This window comes from Rhipicephalus sanguineus, chromosome 9, assembly GCF_013339695.2.
Source record: "Rhipicephalus sanguineus isolate Rsan-2018 chromosome 9, BIME_Rsan_1.4, whole genome shotgun sequence".
In the NCBI taxonomy this organism is placed as follows: domain Eukaryota; kingdom Metazoa; phylum Arthropoda; class Arachnida; order Ixodida; family Ixodidae; genus Rhipicephalus; species Rhipicephalus sanguineus.
This window is the reverse complement of record NC_051184.2, coordinates 10,002,173-10,023,212: the sequence shown is the minus strand read 5'-3', so window position 1 is coordinate 10,023,212 and position 21,040 is coordinate 10,002,173. Positions and strand designations below refer to the sequence as shown.

Here is a 21,040-nt window from a genome sequence, read left to right as displayed (position 1 = left end):
AAGGAGGCAGTGCAAAACCACGCTAGGTGCAGAAAGCTTTCGGAGGGGGCAGGGGAGGATCAGTACATCGGCTGAGAAGAAAAATTGAGTTTCACCGTAAGGGCGAAGCAACGAATGCGATAGCAACAAATTGTAATGTCATACGAAGTAAGGCTGGCAGCTAACTCTTTTAGATCCAGTCTCACGTGACTCTACAAAACGCTCGCGTAAGAGTATACGGCCGCTCCAGGGAGATGCGGATTTCGCACAGTCTGTTCGCGTTGAGAGTGCAGCTCCTAGACGGGTATACAAACCGTCCGCTGATGCTTGCCGAGATAGCGCGCGTACCAGCGATCGCGACCGCACGCTTAGAATCAAAGTTCACAGTTGCTGCTCGAACGACCCCCCCCCCCCCCCTCCCAGTGGTTGAGGAAGTTAAAAAATGAAGGGCATGTTAATAATTTGCCTATCCACAGACTACACGAGATATAGTCAATTTGGATTATTGAGCTAGAAAGTTGTCAGCTATCGTGAATGGTGTGATAGAAGGGAGGGATTTGGGTACCGACTAAAAAGTAAATTGAGGCTAAAGCTCAGGGATGCAGCCTCTAAAACAGAGGTCTCAAACATGCGATCCATTGGCCTTTCGCTAGCGGCCCGACCCACGCTTGACTGTCTTCGACCCATATTTTTTTCTTCCTGCTACTGAGTCATGCTACTCATGCTACTACTGAGTACGGCTCCTTTTTAAAATGTGTTCATAGTGACAGAGGGATTCTGATTTCTCCAAAATTACGTGCCTCGTAAATTTCTGACGCCGATAGTACCATATAATTTACTCTAAAAATGGCACTCTCTGCTGCTGCACTTTTAATTCTCACACAACGTAATTTATTAACGACTGCCTAATTTTGCACCCGGGCACCGAGCTTCTGAAAGGAGCTCCGAATTCCCTTCACTTCATTTGAGACATAACTTATTCTTGTGCACTTAACACCACTTTGATGTTGGTCAACATTGATCTAATTTGATTTGTTGGAGCCGCTACTTCTGACGCTTCTATTCAGTAGTGATGGTTAGGAAGCCCCGCCACGGTGGTCTAGGGGTTATGGCGCTCGACTGCTGACCCGAAGGTCACGGGATCGAATTCCGGCCGCGGCGGTAGCATTTTCGATGGAGGCGAAAATGTTTGAGGCCCGTGTACTTAGATTTAGGTGCACGTTAAATAACCTCAGGTTGTCGAAACTTACGGAGCCCTCCACTAGGGCGTGGCTCATAATCATATCGTGGTTTTGGGACGTTTAACTCCGGCAATTATTATGAAGCGGTGATGCAAGCGATACGGCCGTTCCAGTCTTTGGCTGTGCCATTTAAAAATGATGATGAGCAAGCGACCGTACACGCACTTGGGCGAGCAACGTTAAGTCGATGGCCTATGCGCGGTGAAATTCGCGGATGAGATAGAATGCAAGGTGCGAGGCGAAGTGAACTGTTGTGGAATATATGATACAATGATAAGCTCGTGATACGACGACGATGTGTTAGCGAGTGCAAACCACTATCTGCTTTTATTGACGTAACGCTGATATTGCATGAGAATAATGAATGAATGATGAACATGTTTAATAACAGATGGCTGCAAGAGAAGTTGCTGGTGTAACTTGAAGCTCCGCGTGCTTGGCAAAAAATATTAACAAAAAAGCTTAGGCTTCTTACTGTGTTAAAGTTATCCCTATATGACTGCCGCAACGTTTTCAACTGAAGCCCTTTAATGGCTAGTATGTTTGGTAAGTTTCAGTTTTTCATTAAACGAAACTCCCTAGGTTGGTAATTGGCATTTTGTTAGGGCATCTCAAGCATTTTTTTTGCTTAAGATGCTCTGAAGTAACGCGCTAGAGATGCACTTCACACAGCTGTGATATTTCTTTTGTTGAGAAGTATGGTTTCTTAACATAAGGTCTTTTATTTTTTTTTAATCAAGACTTAGCAATATTCGGTAGCATATTAAATTCTTTAGGGCCCTAATCAAAAAAATTTTCTCCAGTGGCACTAAAATAAAACTTTCTTAGAATGCAACAAATGACATTCAAGTCAGGTAGCTGGCTGTCATAAAAGCATTTGAGCTTTACATGTGCTTGAATTGGAAAATCTAATTGGCTCTGTATTAACGGTTCCTCTTAAGCGTTACCTCTATGGTCTCTGCTCACGTTTCTGCAAACATTTGTTTCAAGGTCAGCTTAGCTTAAGAGGTACAAACCTTTCGCCGCGTCAGCTTTCGGGTCGGGCCTTGCTGCTGAACTTGCTGAACTTACCTTAGGTGGTCTGACCCGAAGGTCACGAGTCGAATCCTGGCCGCCTTTTGATGGAGGCGAAATGCTTGAGGCCCGCGTGCGCAGATTTGGGTGTATGTTAAAGAAAGCCAAGTGGTCGGAATTTCCGGAGCCCTCCACTACGGCGTCTCTCATAACGATATCGTAATTTCGGGACGTAAAACCCCAACAATCATAGGGTTTTAAAGTTGGAATCAAATAATTCGTGTAGTAATGATTAAACTTGTATTACCGAAAACGTTCCTAACGAGTTAGGTCTAACGCTAAGAGAGCCTTTGAGCTAAGTTATTGAAGAATCTTAGTTTGGACACCCTCAATCCTGATTATTTTCGACGATAGCGTGGCATCAGGCACGCATTTTCAGACATATAGACTGGAAATATTTATCTCAATGTGGTCTTGTTAAAAGGATTCCATTGCTTGTATCCCTAATGAGGTCGTTAATCGAGCAGATTTCGAACCAGAATTTGTTCGCTTTAAGCGGCAGAGCAGTAAAGCTGCTACTAATACTTGCACATCTGAAGTCAGGCGCTTGGTGGAGCTTATCTTTAAGTCGTAGTTTGCGACGTGTGTGTTATTGGGTAGGTTGCTGAAAAATGGAGTGTGGCTAGGTTGAAGTATTCTTTAAAAAATATTAGAACAGCAATATTGTCTCTTCGTTGACTTTCGCAACTGGACTGGCCACATTTAATTTAGTATGTATGGATAGAGTGCCTATTGCAATGCTTCAGTAGTCATCCATGAGCCACAGGTGTAAACGATATGGCCACTTGCGTCTGTGTTGTGTGTGCCAAAGGAACGCAACAAAAACACAATAGCAATTCTTTTATTGACGATGTGTCGCTTCTCGCATGTTTCTTTGAAACCAAGCAACAGTGGACTATCACTCTACGACTGCTAATGAAAACTATTACTCCAGATTCTTAAACTAAAGGCACGGTAAGCAACAAACGTACCTTTCCTTTACGATGCGAAGAGTTTGACGTGACATTTGTAGACTGTCGCAAGTAGTCCAGTGAGACATGGTTTTGCCAAAACAAACTTTATTCGCTCTGAACCTGGACGTCATGCCTACAGGAAATTGTCTCTCAGAGACTTCAATAAACAGACTCATAGCGCTTGTCACTGACGTGTTAATAAAAACAGTAACAGTACCACAACCTCAACTCATACGAAACAAATGGGGCTTTTTTCTTTTCACGTCGTAGAATCCTGTATATAGGCCTGATACTGAGCTACGCTACTGAAAAGCAATTTATATTGAAGAAAGACTTTTAAGCGTTGCAGTCACATAAGTATAGTTGAAGTGAGAGCAGCCCGAACCGTACTTCTTGGCACTGTGTTTTCTTGTCTATTCAACCCCTCCCCCTCCCTATTCCTCCATCTCTGCCCTTGATGAAGGAAACACGGGAAAAGGGAAGTGATTTGAAATGGGAAGGCTGAAAAAGTTGTCAGGCGGATTTCATTCGTGTCAAGAGAAGAAAATGACAGGTAAGAACGCCTGAGGACATAAGAATGCATTTCTTTACCCGGTATGAAATATGAAACCTTTTTTTTTGTCTGTACCAGCCAAGAGCGCCCGAGTCAGTATTTCTAGCTGAAGTACTTCGCAACCATAGAAATGAGGATGAAAGTTAGGACGAGCGTACGATTAGGAATGAACACTGTGTTTTTACAAGCTGTTATTTTAGAAAAAAGTGTGGCCAAGCCTTCGCTCTCTTTGAGAAAAACTGGGTTCTACCCAAATAGGTTGCACTACGAAAAAAATATGCTGCCATTGATACAGCCCAAAGGCAGGGCGATTTTATTGAAGTTTTCAGTCTGGGATCTTCTGACATGCTTTATGAAATTGAAGCAGTGGTAGCATACACTTGCAAATAACGAGTGCTCGTACTTTTAATGACATTCATTCGTAGTGTGCCAGTAGTGCGTCCAAGTTATTTATGGTTCTTTCGGAGTGTAATGAATTTTCACGCACACAAAGAACACGCATGGAATATCTATTTGATGTAATCCTAACTTATCTCTATGTGATATCACATCTATACTTTACTTTTCGTCGTCCTAACGGCCATTTAGAGATAAAGCAGATAGTGCTGATACGATTACGCTATTTCTTTTTCAAAATACCTCAAGATGACAAACTAGAAAATCATGGGCATAGAAAAAGCTGTCTCAATTAAAAAGTACCCGATCAGTTAGAATAAAAATGGCCGTTTGACGGTTGGTGTTCAAGGGTTGCATTTGAAAACAATAGCTCCGTTGCTTACCGTTCGTCCAAACGGTTGCTTTCATGTTAACACATGCTCGCGCTGTGTCAGAGAGAAAAATTATCTTGATTCCCTCGCAGGGCTTTTCGATCTTATATCATCGAACAGATAATGTGGGCAGGGCATCCGTTTTAGGCGCACGTTTGGGGCTGCGATTGCTCGGTCTTGATGGTGACAAAATCAAAAGAAAATGCGTTGTAGAAAGCCAGTGCCACCGCTCAAGAAGGCTATCAGGCAGCCATATCAGGTACCGTTATTGAGTGCTTTGAAGTCGGGCGCGGATAGTTATACAACTGAGGCACCATCAAAACCTTGGTCTAGGCAACATTACCGGAAAAGATATTGCAACCAAAGCAGGCACCACTATACGTATGTTCCGTTTAATACCACCTGAGCGAGTTCCTCGTTCAGGCATCCATTACTGACATAAGCGTGCTTCCGGGGGTGGGGGGAGGGGTCTGCCCCTCTAATCACCTGAGGGAGGTGCAAAGCCTGCCCCATACCGTTACACAGTATGACCTGCCCCTTCATTCTTTAAAGAACAGGGTTGTGGCCATGCAGATTTTTGACGATAATGGCAGCCTGAGGCCCCTGATGTTGCAGAGCAAAAAGTGTTCACATTCCGTGTTTACTCCAGCAGTGCCAGGGACCAAAGGCACGCCACAGTGAGATGCACGTCAGCGTTTCATTCTCACTTTTTTCATACATTTTGAAGCATGCTGTCTTTTGGACTCCACCAAAGGGGGCGGCCAAAGAACGTTCCCCCCCCCCCCTCCTCTCCATAATTTTGGAACCCTGCGCACGCCTATGATTGCTGATGCTGCGCTGCTCGTGACAAAATGTGATGCATTGAATTCGCCGGAAAGGTATTGATCACTCGTCGGAGATTCGACGTGATGTAACCTTGCTCACTTTGGGCCGTGTTTTCCAAGAAATATTACGGCAGTGATAGCAGCGGCCGTCCGCAACACCTACAGTTAGGTTCTGCTCGAATAACGCGATACGCTAGGTGTAAGATCGTTCGCTCTGCGCGCATGTAATGCCTTAAAGTGAACCTTCCCGTATATTCTTCTAGAAGTTGACATGACCTTTCTTTCGTATAATCAAGCAAGCTTCCGCCAAGCCAAGTCGAGTGTTTTAAAGCACAAATATCTCAACTGCTAGCTTGTGTTTTGTTTGGTTCATTAGCTTAACAGCACCACCTTTAGGTTTGTATGTGGAGAACAGCAGTGATTACAAGAGGAGAGATTCGACGCGATAACTTCGCCTCCTTGTTCTTGTATTTATTGTTTTCCGTGATCCTACACTCAGAAGGTCGTCCTGTTTTAGCGTGAGGCTAGGCCCTGCACGCAAGCCGAACAAGGTTCCCGTGGCACATAGAACGGCTGCGAAGGCGATTTGCTCATACGTGCAAACTGTGGTCATTTCCTTTGGCTGATGCACGGAGAGAGAGGTAATTGAAAAGTCTTACGGTAGCCAGTACAGGTACGCAACAACACTGTGTTATGTATGCTTCCTGAGCAGAGTGGGTAATGCTATTCAGCGATGTTAGCATTGAGCGTGTTATACTTAACAATGAACGCTAACACAAATAAATTAACACATATCAAATGTTTCCCACAGTCTTCTGTCAGTTTAGTCGGTATAATACTGTTCATCGAAAGGTAGTACACATGTGTAGCACATCGCTAGGGCAGAGTACCATAACAAGTATGCAAAGGTTTCGCAAATATAGGATAACACACAAAATGTGTCAACTTGGTCGTGTCTCAGGGACAGGCCTACAGGTCTGCTGGGTCCTTCTTCCGGTCCACAGCCCCACAACTGCAGGACCAAGTCACAGTAATGGTAGGCTTGGATTTCTGCTTACGATGTTCACGTAAGCGCACGATTGCCGTACAGAACGTACCCTGTTTTAAAAATTCAGTACTCGCTGAGAACTACTACCACTGGCCTTTAACACGTCATTTTTGTAACAGTGTTCACCCATTAGTCAAGGACAATGTTGAGCTGGAATTTAGATGCAGTCTTTCCTAACCTAGGCTGCTATATGCGCGCTATTCTTTCATCTTAGAGTGCCGCCTCGAAATATTGTAAACATATCATCATTCTAGTAACTGTTACACCACGTTTTTTTCCCAGTTGCTTGGTTCAGAGAGTGAACGTTGACAGCCGAAACACACTCGCCGTTGTCGCGTTCAAGTAATGCGACGTCCACATTGTCTGTTTGTAAGATATTCACGAAGGCCATTCCCACAGGCACCACCGTCACAGTGCACAGTCTTGGGGGAAAAAGACATTAGCAGGGCGCTGTACTTGGCAGCGAGGGTTCGGTGTTCACACTGTCGACGGTGTCGTGTGAAGCTGGTGGTTTGAGACGTAGCACTCCGCTGAGTTCCATACTGAAGGTAATAGGGTTGGGAACAAGACATCAGGAGACATGCTGTGGACATTCAGTGAACATCACTTTAGCTTCCGCAAGTTACGTGATATCTCCCGCTAACCGAAACTTTGTTTCCGAAAACATCAGTGACAAATCTTGTTTAGTGTGTCAATACGATTGATGTTACGTGAAAACATGTGCTGGTTTCTCTTGCGAGATGAACAGTTCGAGAGAAGTGCACCCCGTTACGTCACATGGTACTTCTGCATTGAATTTCAGGAGCTAATGAATACTAATTGGCTCTGTCCTAAACGAGCTATCAGTCTGCGGCTTTCCCGGAAGATGCTGTGTCCGCGACAGATAGCTCATGTTTTCTTTTTTTATTCACAAGTGTAGTCCGATGCGATGTGTGTGAAGGAGGCCGCGCTTCTTTTCTCCTAACTTGACAATGATAGATTGCCGCAAGCTTAAGAAATTTCTGGGAAGGAGCGAGTAACGGGGCTAACGAGTGGGTAATGCGATTGCGTCTAGAAGCAGGAAAGTTTACGGTTGGCCTCGGTTGCCAGAGCTCACAGTGTTGATTTTTTTTAATGTATCGCGAAGGCCAAAGCTGTTGGAGGAGTTGCATGCAGTCAGGCACGTTGTGACTCTAATGAGAAGGGTTGCAGGCACAAATGGATAGTGCTGCAGACTGGGTAGCTGAGCGCAAGGTCGCTATTAATGAGTGCTCAAAGAATGGGGCAGCATCGCAGTGAGCGCGCGCTTATGGCGGCTCTGAGGGCAGTCAGGCGTACAGAAAGCGAAGAGGGGTGACTGTGGCTGAAGAAAATGTCTTGTTAAGTTTGAAGCAATAATGAAGTTGATTCTAGGTGATGTGGAGATCTTTCTGTAGTTTGCCTAATATGGTCTCGCAACATTGTTTTTAATTATTACTTTTGTTTCCTTTTTTTAAAAAAAGATATTTAGTGGATCTACAAGTCCAACTCGCCCAACTATCAGTACTACCGATCTACAAGTGAACTGAATAATTTGACATGAATAGAAAATTCGACTGCTTGTGCAAAGAGGCGAGACTGAACGTATGATTTAAACATGTTGCAATGACGTATGTAGATGTAATCGGGGTGTATTTGGAAGTTTTCTAGCATGCTGTGAAATTTACATAAATGATAAAATCATTGCTTGGATGATTTTTGTTGAGTTAACAGAAGTTACTGTATATACAGCTCTGTAATATTTGAAAAATATATATATCGTAATTTTTCTCATGGTACACGCATACATATGTCTATCTGATTAACTGTTTTTGTGAACAGTAAGGAAAGCTTGTGCAACATATTGTCTGGTTGGAATCATGTTAACGGTAACATTCCCTAGAATATTCTCTTCTATAATGCACTAGCTTGTTTTTGAGAACAAAGTTCTGACTCCAGACGGTTCACACAGTGAACTGACTTTGAGCGAGGTGAAATATGTGTTCAGTGCGATTTGGTAGTCGCAAAAAAAATTAAAAGAAAAATGGAGTGAAGGAAGTTACTCAAGCGGAAATGACGCACGATGCAGTGAACTGGATTGAGGAAGGGATCAAAAAAACACACGTAGGCAAGTGATGTGAGGCAGACGCCAAGAGGTTTATTTAGCATGGCAGAGAGTAGAACAGACAGGAGGGTAAAATGCTCGCAGCAGGCAGAGAGAGAGAGAGAAAGCATTGACAGAGGCACGCCAGAGAGTAAGAGGAAAGTGACTGCAGCTATAGCGGCGCGATAAGCACGTGCTTTTTTCTGGACCTATGACCGTAAAGCACAGCACTTTGAATATGCCATGTTTGTAACGGTATTGTCTCTACACATTATCACATGCACCGTCATCTACTGTAAATTACGCTCATTGGTGCAATAGTAGAAGACAGCTTTGAGGCGTCCGGTGTTCAGGTACGCGCAGTGGTGTCAGCGTAATACCGGGTTACCGGAAGCTGGTAGCGACATATTATGGCGGTTTCTATAATTACGATGTGACCAGAAGACGCGGTACAGGAAATTCTTCCAGAGCCGACGTATCGACAAATAAGTCCCAGACGGGATGTCCCAGACGGGATGTCCCAGACGGTTCAGATGTCCCGTCTGGAACATTCTCTAGACAACAACTGGGGCTGGGAATGGCTCCCGCGACATCTGTCCGATGATTTCTCACCACTTTAAGAATCCGTCTTTCTCTGCACCTTCATCTTATTCAAAGCGCCTTACCGAAACGTTTGTCTGTTCCACTAGCGTTCTGTCCAACAGCAAAAACACACTTACAAACGTCCACGTTTTGACGGTTACGCCACTACCGAAAATTAAATCAGCAGCGAAGTAATATATATTCTGTTACAGCAATAACAGCCCTGTGTTTGGTGGATCTCTACGCCACGGTATGGCGTCACCATCCAGACCGTTCACGTTTCCGCTTCCGGTAACCCCGTATATGACACAACTTCTCCAAGTTTCGGAACAAATTAAAACTGCCTAAAATATATGAAACTTGGTTGATTGCTCCAAAATATTTTACACTTGAGGCGTCCTATGGGGAGTGGCCTGCTTAATGATGTTATAATGTAGACGCGGACATGTTTTGTTGTTTGCTGAAGCATTCTTTGCTTTCAAATAGGGCGAAGCTCTCAAGCAACCACTGTAAGACGTTATCATCTATTCGATTTGTATTGAACTAACACAATGATAGATGAGCTTCCTCTTGAGCCCATAAGCTGACAGTGCTTGTGAATGAATGTTTCGCTGCCTTCTCAGCGTTAATAGTTTGCGGTCATAAGTCCAGAGACGCATGTTGCACATTTTTAAAACTCGGATACAGAGTACAGTTCTGTTTCTATGCAATACTGACAGCGATACAACATTGACGTGAATGCGAAAGAGCAAACATGCAATGATACGACATGCTGCTATTAGTACAACGCAAAAGCTCCTCCGTGCTTTGTATAATTACCAGGGTGTGGCGGTAAGTTACAATGCTTGAGGTTTTTAATTTTTTACCCTGGTGTGTGTTGTGAGCACACAGTTGAACATATTATTAGGCATAATTGAAACATTGGAACACAAAATGTGGCAAATAAATTGGGTAAATAATAATGAACAGAACTGCTCCGAACTCTTGTAAATTGCTTTTGGTACAAAGCGTTTCTGGATGCTGCTGTAGAAGCTCTGGTTGATTCAAAATTGTGCTCTAAAAATCTATCCACCGTTATTCAACGGCTTATTTTAAATTACTATATTAACGTGCAAAAAGCGTAGTACATTAAGCTCATTTTTGTTCTGAAGTCTTGCCTAAAGGACTGTGGTCCAACACAGCCCTGCCTAACAAGGCAGTACAAGTTTAATCAATGTAGCATCGCCTAAAGTGAGTACTAGGTTGTGACTATGCCTGCACATTGCAATTTGAAAGCGGACAGGTGCGGAATGCCTCTATAAGACTATGATGAGAAAATGTCGAAATTGCTTCTCTATTGCCTAAGAACTGCACATTTTTGCTAAGCCTTGAAATCTACACCCTAATTGAGCTGTTTTACTAGCAATAATGATCTGGTAAGACGCCTTAGGACATGAATGGTGAAATTGCAGATGATATCTGCCTTCAGAATGTGTAGACCTGCTTGGCTAGCAAAAATGGCAGTGTTTTTTGTTCGCAAGCAAGCTCTCTTATTGCTTCTCATATGCTCAAAATATTTCAGGCTGATTGTGCTGTCAATTCAGTGAATATTTTTTCCCGATGGTCAAGCATTATTACGCCAGTGTTTACACGTCACCGCGAGCCAATCTCATTATGAATCAGGACAATATTGCTTTAATAAAGTTGGATACAATAAATGCCAGACCATACTGACCATACCAGACCACGCGTCAGCTTTCTGACGACCGTAGCGTGCATACTACGTATTATAGAGAAGCCTGTTTTTTCTTTTTTTGCATTAGTCAAGTTACATTGTCTTTCCGTGCGTCTTGCGTGCATGGCAGTCTTGAGCCTAGACTTGCTTTTAAGCCGCTTATATGAAAGAATACAGCTGCCAATTACTTTACAAAATCTTAAAGAAAATGTTTAATGTTGACCGTTAAAGTGCAAACTAAGGGGACATGCTTTACAAGTTTTGTCTCAGTATGAAGGAACGCAGAAAAAAAGGGATATCAATAAAGTGAGGCCAACGCTTTTCTTGACGCTAATAACTTCTAAGCTATCTTAAGTGTTATGCAATCCAGCGTGATTTGAGGCTGAGAAGTAACGCTGTTTTAGCTTTTTGGATAATGCTGTTAAAAAGAATGTGCTCTCCGTTGATGTAACAAATAATGCAATAAAACTTGGTTTAACTTGTTTACAGCCTTTGGTTCAAAGAAAACGAGTACAAGAAACATTGTGGACAGTTCGTAAAACATACGTTATTAATATAAACAAATAAATATGATTACCCTACGCTATTACACACCTTGATGAAAACTGGTTCGAAACACAGGCAAATATCACTCTTCACACATAAAGTGTACAAGTAGTACTCTTTAAATACCATTCACCCACCTCCTTCAACGTTCGCAAAAATAGACTAGTCAGGACGGGATTCCATCTCTCCGGATCAAACATGCGCACTCACTCAGCACAAGAAAACGTGTAACACTGCGCAGGACTACAGGACAAATGTGAGCACACGATAACACTGAACACAGTTATTGACCAGTGTCAAGGCAAGAGCCGCCTTTGACAATGGCAGCTGTACAAACAGATTACATTTAACAACACACTATGCGATCACGACGCAAGTGCTACACTACGGCAGCGCAAATTGAAATCGCCGTAGCCCAGCTGACTCCAACGGAACGCGCATGGACATCACCAAAGCAGCAGACGCAACACAGCTGTTCTTAAAACCAACGTCACACAACCACGCAGACACTCTCATATATTCTAAGCTGCGACATCCAACGGATTAACTCGAGGAATGGTGACGACACCGAAACACCGTGCACCTACGCTATACAGATAAGGTATTATAGGTACGAGTTTACGAAACGACACGGCTGGACTGTTTACCCTAATACACTTGCTAGTCTATACATCATAACGACAGCAAAGGAGTCAGCGCCGCAAAACAGACCAGCTTTAGGCAAAAGTTTACAGAGGACAAACACGTGCCTTGACTTCTCCCTACTTTTTTTCTATATGTGCTAAAAATATGTAGACTTCAGCTTTGAGAACGTGCCTTGTAAATAGTCATGTTCTTACGGTGATCCTAAAGCATGCCGTGCCTTGTGCTCGGGCCCTCTAAAAATATGGCAGTTTTGGATCCTTCTTAAAGCTCGTGAAATGTACCTGCGACTCCATAGGTACTCAAAGGGAATTCCTCCAATGAAAAGTAAGGAGTGGCTACCGTGGAAGGAAACAACAAAAATGGATATTTTGCATCAGTAGAAGAATAGTCAGGACTGAAGTAGTTAGGTTACGCTTGGAATGTGTCCCAGCAAATTAGTTCCTGTTTATGAATACTTTGAAAAAAGCTATAACAACTGGTAAAAATTTTAGAGTTAGTGCCTCGAGGTAAAGCTGACTGGTGAAAATTACAGGCACAACGTGCACGTTGGACCAGGTGGAGCGCAGGCAAGGCCTAGTCGTCATAAGCTGCAGCAATCGGTAGTAGTAAATTATCAAGTCATCACGACAATCACGAGGACGACGCGGGGAGGGAGTCATAAAATGTGCGACTTCTAAACAACGACCCGGAGAGGACGGCACAGAAGTGCCGAAAGCCATAAACGCCATGCCGGATGTGTCGTCTGCAGAAAAGCAAGCTTGGATTTCTGCCTCAGACATCAAAAACCTGAGGGCGAGAAGTCACCCGCGCCTGTGCAATGTCGGCAGGCGGGGGTTGGAACAACCGGCCATGGTTGTTCTGAGCCCGAAGACACCAAGAGGGCCGCGATGGCGAAGACACACAGCCATCGAAAGCGGAACCTCAAAACCTCATCGAAAGTTTGGCCGCGCTTTGACTGAGTCCGCCTTGACTGTGAAGATCCTGCCTTCTGCAGTAGAAGGGTAGTGGGACCAGCGTCAAAAATCAGGCTCACCAAACGGTTTTCCAAAGGCTTACTCTGGAATCCGGTTGTTGCCACTGTCTAGTAGTGGAGGCGCTTGTCTAGTAAACAAGTTCTACTAGCAAAAGCCACGTGTTCAGAGCGGGAACTCCTGGAGAATTTCGAAAAAGGTCATCGGGAGTGGTCGACAGGTCAAACTGTGGTGTCGTCTGTCGCTCCTCGCATAATAGTTGATCGGCCATTGATAGTTGCTCTGGGGTCGCACTCAACCACAGCTACCTAGCTCGACCATCCGATCGGAGAGGCGCTCGGCGCGATCGAACGCGTCCCTGGGCACCATCTGCAGGCTGCTGTTTGAGATGGAGCTAGCTTTGCGACTGCTGCTTGTGCCGGGCTCGCTACACTCGTCAATGGACACGATGACATTGCGCGCCCTCTGGGCGAGCAACGCCTCGACGGTGTACGGGGGCGGCGGGCCTCCGTCCGTGAGGAGCGTGAAGTCAGACGTCTCGAAGGCCAGCGAGGAGCGGAAGGTGGACCGGAAGCCGGACGGGAATGTGACCGACACGACCGACTTACCGTGGCGCGTGGCGCGGTGGCGACCGCAGCAGCGCATGAGCGTGTCCCGGAAGGCCTGGCGGAACTTGAGCGACATGATGCTGTACAGGATGGGGTTGATGGTGGCGCTCACGTAGTACGTGACGCCCGAGACGTACGTGAGCAGGTTGAAGGCGATCTCGAGCGCCGGCGTCGGCACCTTGGCGTACACGGCCATCAGGCGCTGGGCGTGGAACGGTGCCCAGCAGATGAAGAACGCCACCACCACGGCGACTGTGAGAAGCAAAGGGCGGAAAAAGGTAATAAAGTATGGTTAGGAGCAAGACACCGGTTCTAAAAAGACCAGGCTCAGCTCTCATTCCAAGACACTGGTGGTACGTTCAGAGTAAACCAGCATTATAATGGGACGCTAAAGAGAAAAACGATTTTTCTCGTATTAGTAAATTACTCTTTCACAATACCAAAATTGCAATGCTTTCCACGGTAAGACGGTTGGTAAGCGAGAGAACATGCAAAAAAAAAAAAAGTGCGTGGTGATGCCACCCTCAAATTTCCGCATCAATTACCGTGATGTCACTGATTTTGACGGTGCCTACTACTGCTTACGCAGTTCCTAATCGGCAAAAATGAAGTTCATAGTCCTCTGAGGCAACCAGATATTTAAAATTCCAAGTTTTAGGAAATTTTGTTGAACCAATGTCGCCAAAATATGAAAAAATACTTTAAAATCCGGGACGCCCATCACGCGCGCGGATTTCGGCGCGAAATTTAAAAATAAAACTTTGACCCTGATTTTCTCCACAGTTAATAAACCTACGATGCTGAAATTAACGTAATTAGTCATCAGAGTACAATTTATCAATCTAAACCGATTCACAGTTTCACATTTAGTTCGAAGTGTCCCATTAACCACTGTGAACTAACGTTTTCACAATATTCGTCCGCCTTACTGCAGGGCCATGACTAAATGCATTGTTGATATGTTCTGAAAAACTTGGTACACATCTAAGTGATTATGTAATGAAGCACGCCTATAGGACAGCGCACGCCCCTTCCCTCTCCATTCATTCACACAACAGCTTCCTTTTTGAACAAAGCAAGCGTGTAATAGGTATACAGGATGCCCCAGCTAACTATAGCCAGGGTTTAAAAATATGCCGACGCATTCCGTGACGACGATACCAAATGCGTGTTGCTGACTATTGCATGGAATAAATCACGCTGTTTTTTGTGTTGCATGAACGGTTAGAAATTCCTAGAATTTCCTAACCGTTCTTATAACCGTGAAAATATAACTGTAAGGTGGGGCTTCCTTTGTCACTCATGATTCGGCGGAATCTGAATACCCACCTCCCCTTTTTATTTAAACTTCAGTGCCAAAGGTAGTTTTCAATTGTATTATAAAGTGACGTACGTTATTGTGAAATGGACGAGAATAAATAACCGCTGTTCATTGAAATGGCAAAATGTTTCTTTTAATAAGACGTCACTACTTCTGTCATTGTTGCTTTATTTTCTTCATTACATAGTCAAGGGCTGGGATGTGAAGGGAGAAAGAAGAATACGCGCCATTAGCGAAGCGTCAGGGATAGAAGGGATCAGGAAGCGGCATCAATGTCAATAAAGGCGCCACCCCCGAAGAATGCAAGCATTCGGCTCTTCATGCAACTGCTTCCGGGTTTATTGCTTCTAAGGTAAACTTCAACTGCCCTGGAATCTTCCAGCCGACTGCAAACATCATGCCACCAAATATAGCTGTGTGCATTCCACGCACTGTGTGTTTATCTTCTCGACCAATCCCCTTCTTGCTTTCCGTGCAAGCAAAAAGAAAGAAAAAAAGGAAGAAAAAGAAATAGATATTTATGGCCGTCGAGAAGCGTCGTTTTGTTTTTCAAGAACCATGAGGGCGCCAGACTGTCGCCAATAGAAAAAGGATACCCTTTCGAATCTTGCGACCCAGAATCGTGTTTTGAGTGCTTGTTTTTGCTTACTCAAATTCGTAAGCCAGAGAACTGCTGCTGTGGCATGGCGCCTTCAGTTCAAGGGCGTAACGCAATATGCTCGACTGACAGCTCGCCCCAAGGTGACTGTGTTTAAGGCCGGAAAGAATGGCGATAGCAACCGGAAGAAACTGAGTAAACAATGCTGAGGGACGAGTGCGCAGTTTTCTTTGTGGAATTTCGGAGTCTGCAGTTAGCCCGGTATGGATTGCTGAGCCTAGGATACCCCTACGCAGCCTCGACCGCGTAGTGTGGTCGCTGCGGAGTTTTTATTGATTTCTCGACGCAACTTTCGGAAGGGCGCGCGCAAATGCAACCTGCAATTGACCAAATTTGACACAGTAACGCTCGGTAAATTGAAGTGGCTACGTCAATCAGCTATGGATCATCACTGGAGGTGTGAGAATGAAACCAGAAATTTAGTTTTCGTTTCTTCGAATTATTTTTTTCAAGAATGAAACCTAGCGCCATAAGGAAGACTGATGATGGGGCGGCAGTATGCGCGAACAGTATGGGTGTGCAGGGCTTCAGAGTGACATTTGTTGACTGTTGTCCCGTGCAAAGAACTGTTTTCCGGCAATATAAGTTCTATTTTGTCCAGCTTTTCCGTGTTCCTCACCAGTACGTTTTCCAGTTTGTCGCTGTGGCTTCAAAATAGTGGTTTTGAAAGAAATTTTAGAAGTAAAATTTAATTTCGATTGAGATGATAACGACAGAGCTCTCGCGAAAAAATAACTTTCCTGGGCTTCTTGACGACTGCCCGTGCGTGCTTCTTTTCAAAAGTTAATCCTTGCTCCCTTACGTATCTATCTATGGTTAGGACTAGGCCGTTCAGCTACTGGACATCTCAGGGAAGTTGTTGGCTTTTTAACAATATAAAGAAAGATAACGAGCGTTTTTGTGGACATTGTAAAAAAGAAGTGACAAACAGAGGCCCGCCAAAATATGTAATTCATTTGTCTCTGTTGCTGATACCTGTGCCAATATAGGACGCCTATTGTCGCTGTAAAAATTTCGTTCATTAGTGAGCTAGTAAACGAAGGAAAATGATTTCTAGTAAAATACGCTAGTCTTATACTTTACTGGTATATGTTACGTTTAATGGACATACAAGGGCCTGGTGAAGGGAACGTAGTGAATACTGCTTGATAACTTTGCTAATTTCACTTCATATAGGAACATCGTTTACATGTTCGAATTATTTCCAAGTATAGATAACGTTTGATGCAACTTTATTAGACATGCATATGAAACTGGAAAATCGATTTGAACTGTAAAGAGGCTCTAAAAAACGATCTTGCGAGGCGTGCTTATTGGAGCAGCAAGCTCTCAAAAGTATATATATATGCAGCAAAGAAAGCGCGGGCTCATCTCCTGTGTGACGCTTTTGCGTTATGCAAGGCTTTCGAATTTCCATTTTTATTCCACATTTCCTTCAAAGGAGGAAACTGACAAACAACTTGGCACTCTATATTAGCCGCCAGGCATGCTGCTTATGCTTGAAGCTGCTGTTATAGTTAAATGGCTGTCTCATCTTGTTGTTCGTTCGTTAACTATTCGAGACCTTGAAAAAGGCGTTAAAGAAGAATGTGCAAACCTTAAAGAAAAATTTTCTTAGTAACGGCGTAGTAATGAAGCAAGCACTGGCGCAGAAAGGGACCCAGTGTGTCATGGCTGAGACCTTCGTTACATTAAAGCAACCTCTCCAAACTCCCACTCGCCTTATTTTTTACTTTAAAGAAAAGGACTATTGTTCACATTCAAGATACCCTTCTTGACAGCGGAAGTAAACGCAACGGTCAAACTCGCCCTATTCTCTACTAGAACAATGAGTCCGGCTCACCAGAAACATTAAGACAATCAGGTTTTTCAAGTGTTCGCTCGTAATCACGGTTAGCATAACAAGCTGCCGTCTCCTTGTTAGAAGACTTGACTAGTAAAGTTAACTAGGAGCAGGCTTCTCTCGTTCTCACTTTATTAGCTACTTCCTCGATTAAAAGTTCTTCGCAAGTGCATAAAAGATGCGTGCGCGACAGACAAATTGCCTTGCTTTCACCTCAATGCCTCTTTGTTAGAAAACAAAGACTGTTCTTGCTACTTTTCACATCTGGTTGTAAATAACCTCGACTTCTTCTTTGCGATATGTCATTGATGCGGCCACGCTTCTCTCTGACTTGGTTATTCGGGTCTCGAACAATCAAAAGGAAAACCTACGCCACCAGTTCTGTATAATTTCCATCTTAGCGCATGATCGCTCGCCCGCTCATTAGACGCGCATTGTGAACTGCCGGCAGACCATCTTCCGTCGTCTAACAGTGGCTGCGTCTCACCAGTGAAATACGAAAAAGAAAGGTTCAGACGATCTATGATCATTCTGTTATGTCCATTTTTCAATATTACAGGAAAAAGAAAATCGCAGTTTCACAAAAAGGAAGGAATAAAAACGTGTGAAGTAACATCAACTTCTGGAGGGTAATGCCACGGAGATTAAAAATGATGCGAGACGGAAGCCAACGCGGCGCCAGACACGGTCGGCTTCTGGAAGAGCGTGGGTGGGTGAACAGTATAAATAAGAAGAAAATACATAAGGAAAACGGGTGGCACTCGGCTTTTAGGCGGAATGGAGTCAGAGGCTCCCCATGCCGCAAGAAAAATGCGTTTCTCACCCACCGCCAGCGTCGTATAAGCTGGCATTAGGGGCTTCGCGAACAACAAGTTTTTTTTTTGCACGATCTTTTCCTATGTCTTATCAGGGCCTCGTGACAGAATTCCAATTGGCAGGCGTGGGGGTACGTATTGCGAGAGTTGCATATGCGTGACAGAGTGTGTTTGTCCATATGATCGTGTTTTCTCGCGTTTTTGATGATCGTCATTGAGATAGCGTGGATGAATGTAAACACTTATGTCTGTATTCGCGTGAAGGTGTTTGTGTGGTGTGTTGGTTAGCGCCCGCTTCACTGGCGTAGCCAGGGGGGTCGCCTTGGGGGGTCACATTCCCCCCGAAATTTTTCAATTTTGCATCTGTATATATGCGCGCGGACATAAACATATGAACGAACATACATACAGGTTGGTTGAACCCCTCCCACCGTCTCCCCTCAAAAATTCTGGCTACACCCCTGGTCCTCTTCGTATTTGTGTACGTGTGTTTGTGCGTGCATTTTGAGTCTTTGCTGGTCGCTGACTCTATAGTTACGTCGTTTCACCTTGGCGCTCATGCTTATAGTTTCATAGCTAGCACGAGCAGCTGCGTTGCTTTTGTCGCGCGACACGGACCTGTCTGTATCCCGCCTCTTCAAGTATGAACTCTACGCTCTTTATAAACTCGGCGTCTTTGCTGCTGGGGTTGCCGAAGACATTCAACACGGGCTCCTCTTCAATGAACCAAGGTCGGTGACACGTACTTATCTGATCCAGACTCTAACGACGAGAGATCTTCGCACCGACGCACCCGTTCCTCACATCTTCAACTCTTGTTTATTCATTTCGTTACGTCTGGTTAGACGGCAACATGTGCTCTTTCTTTTCTTTTTTTTTTATTTGCGTCTTCCGCGTTGTTATGTTACGCCGGTATAGAAAGATGCTATGACTAGACGGGTGAAACCAACGCCGCTGGTCTTGCGAATGGCGTCGTTAGCGTGTCACGCCTGAGCGCAGTTTCAATGAAAAAGGTCGTTTACGGTGGCGCACGCTTGATAAGCACTGCTTTTACGCGTAGAGCGATGGCGGCGCCGAGTAACTGTATACGATGCGTTGAACCCGAGACATGTTGGAGCTGCACACTGTAAGTAAACAGTAACGCTGTAGTCAAGTTCTCAGCGTGGTTTGTATCAAATGCGTGGGGCGTACCGGGTTAAAATAATAACAAATGTTACCTGCTTGAATTCTTAGAGATGCTGGCGACTACCATTGGAACATACTGGCGTCAAATGAGGACCTTAACGAGCGCGTATTTTCACAGAAGTGGGCGTTGAGCGACATTTTTCTGCTGTTGCTGCCATTATTATTGTTGTTGTTGTAGTATATTGTTTTCACATTTTGAATATTGAATGTTCAGGGCCGCGCCTTCGAACGCGGTGGCAATAGACGTCATATTTAATACAACTCTCTAGGCAACAACCTGCACGTACTTCTGACGCAGAGTTTTTGACCTCGCGTTCTTGCTACGGCTTGTCTTATATTAGAAGTAGTTCAAATTCCTGTTAAATTAATCAGTCAATCATTGTCCAAAGGTTAAATTGCTCAAACTGTGCACTACGTTTGAAGTGATTAATTTGATTGGACGAGATAACAATCCAATCAGGTCAGAAAGACTCAGTCAGTTTTCTTGCTTTTTAAAACGAAGGCCGAAGTCGAGAATATCGTTTGTCTGCTGATTTTTAAAACAAGATGCATTAAAGTTTTTGCAGAGGATCGCCTATGGCTATAGCCCGGCGCACAGGTGAAGTGCGCAGACAATATTCATAACAAAAAACACATGACAAGCAAACTTGGGTAGACTCAGGGTCATGGCACTGTAACACAAAGCGATGCATGCGACGTGGAAGCAATTATAACGGTATAGAAAGAGAATTCAAGTCGCCAGAGAGCCCCTAGAGAGCACTTTGAAGCAGACAGTAAATTGAGGGCACGCTTAATGCAAAGTCCTTCAAAAACACTCGTCCGCATTTCTTTGGTCACGCAACTTTTCTTTCTTCTTCTCGTTTTAATTCTCGTCGGATAAGTTGCGCAACGTTGAACTTCAGCGCCGCACTCGCACACGATGCAAAAGCACGATGCACACATTTTTTTTTGTCTGTGAATATTTCGCTTCGTCGAAATGTCCGTGGCGCCACTTTGGTAAACATCCGTTCCGTTTCATTTTCTCTCGCTTTGCTGGCGTTGCCCTCTTATCGACTAGTATGAGCCATGCAAGCCCAGAGTGCGTGCCGTGTTGTGTGCTACGCGTTCATCGTGATAGTCTCAAGCAAATGGAATGAAATTGAAACGCATGGCAGAGAGAGGAGGGAGGGAGAGACAGAGAGAACGTCGTCATGCGACTGCGCACACTCCTGTCCTCGCCATGGCCACGCTAGTATTCATCATGAACTCAAACTCTCAAGTAAATTCAATCTCCCACAAGAACTCGAGATACGAGTCATGTTTTTTCCTGTTAAAGGACGAGAGCTAATTGCGACATCTGCATATGGCATTTTATATTTTTTTCGTCGTCTTCCGCACACTTTGCGATTCGACAGACTCGAAGAAATTAAGCAGCACGAGTGCACCGGACTACGTGTCTGTGACATTAACAAACGAACAAATAGAAACGGTCGAAAACAACAGACACGCTCTATGTACCCTGTCCACGCCCGCTGGAGCGACTCGGCTCTTGGTTCTCTTTCTGCTTTATCGTTGAGAGTTCACCAACCTTTGAAGCTAGCCGCGCGAGTGGCGTGAATAAACAATGCGAGCC

General features: G+C 44.4%; 1 protein-coding gene across 1 annotated transcript in view; it reads right to left on the bottom strand.

Moving 5' to 3' along the window:
* Positions 1-3,165: 3,165 nt before the first annotated feature.
* Positions 3,166-21,040, bottom strand: part of LOC119404575 (pyrokinin-1 receptor) — a 183,978-nt gene continuing 166,103 nt past the window's right edge. The window contains exons 3-4 of the mRNA XM_037671121.2: positions 13,607-13,858; positions 3,166-6,981 (exon numbers count right to left, since the gene is read on the bottom strand). Coding sequence (XP_037527049.1) covers positions 6,917-6,981; positions 13,607-13,858 — 317 coding nt within the window. The 3' untranslated portion in view covers positions 3,166-6,916. The remainder of the gene's footprint in view (positions 6,982-13,606; positions 13,859-21,040) is intronic.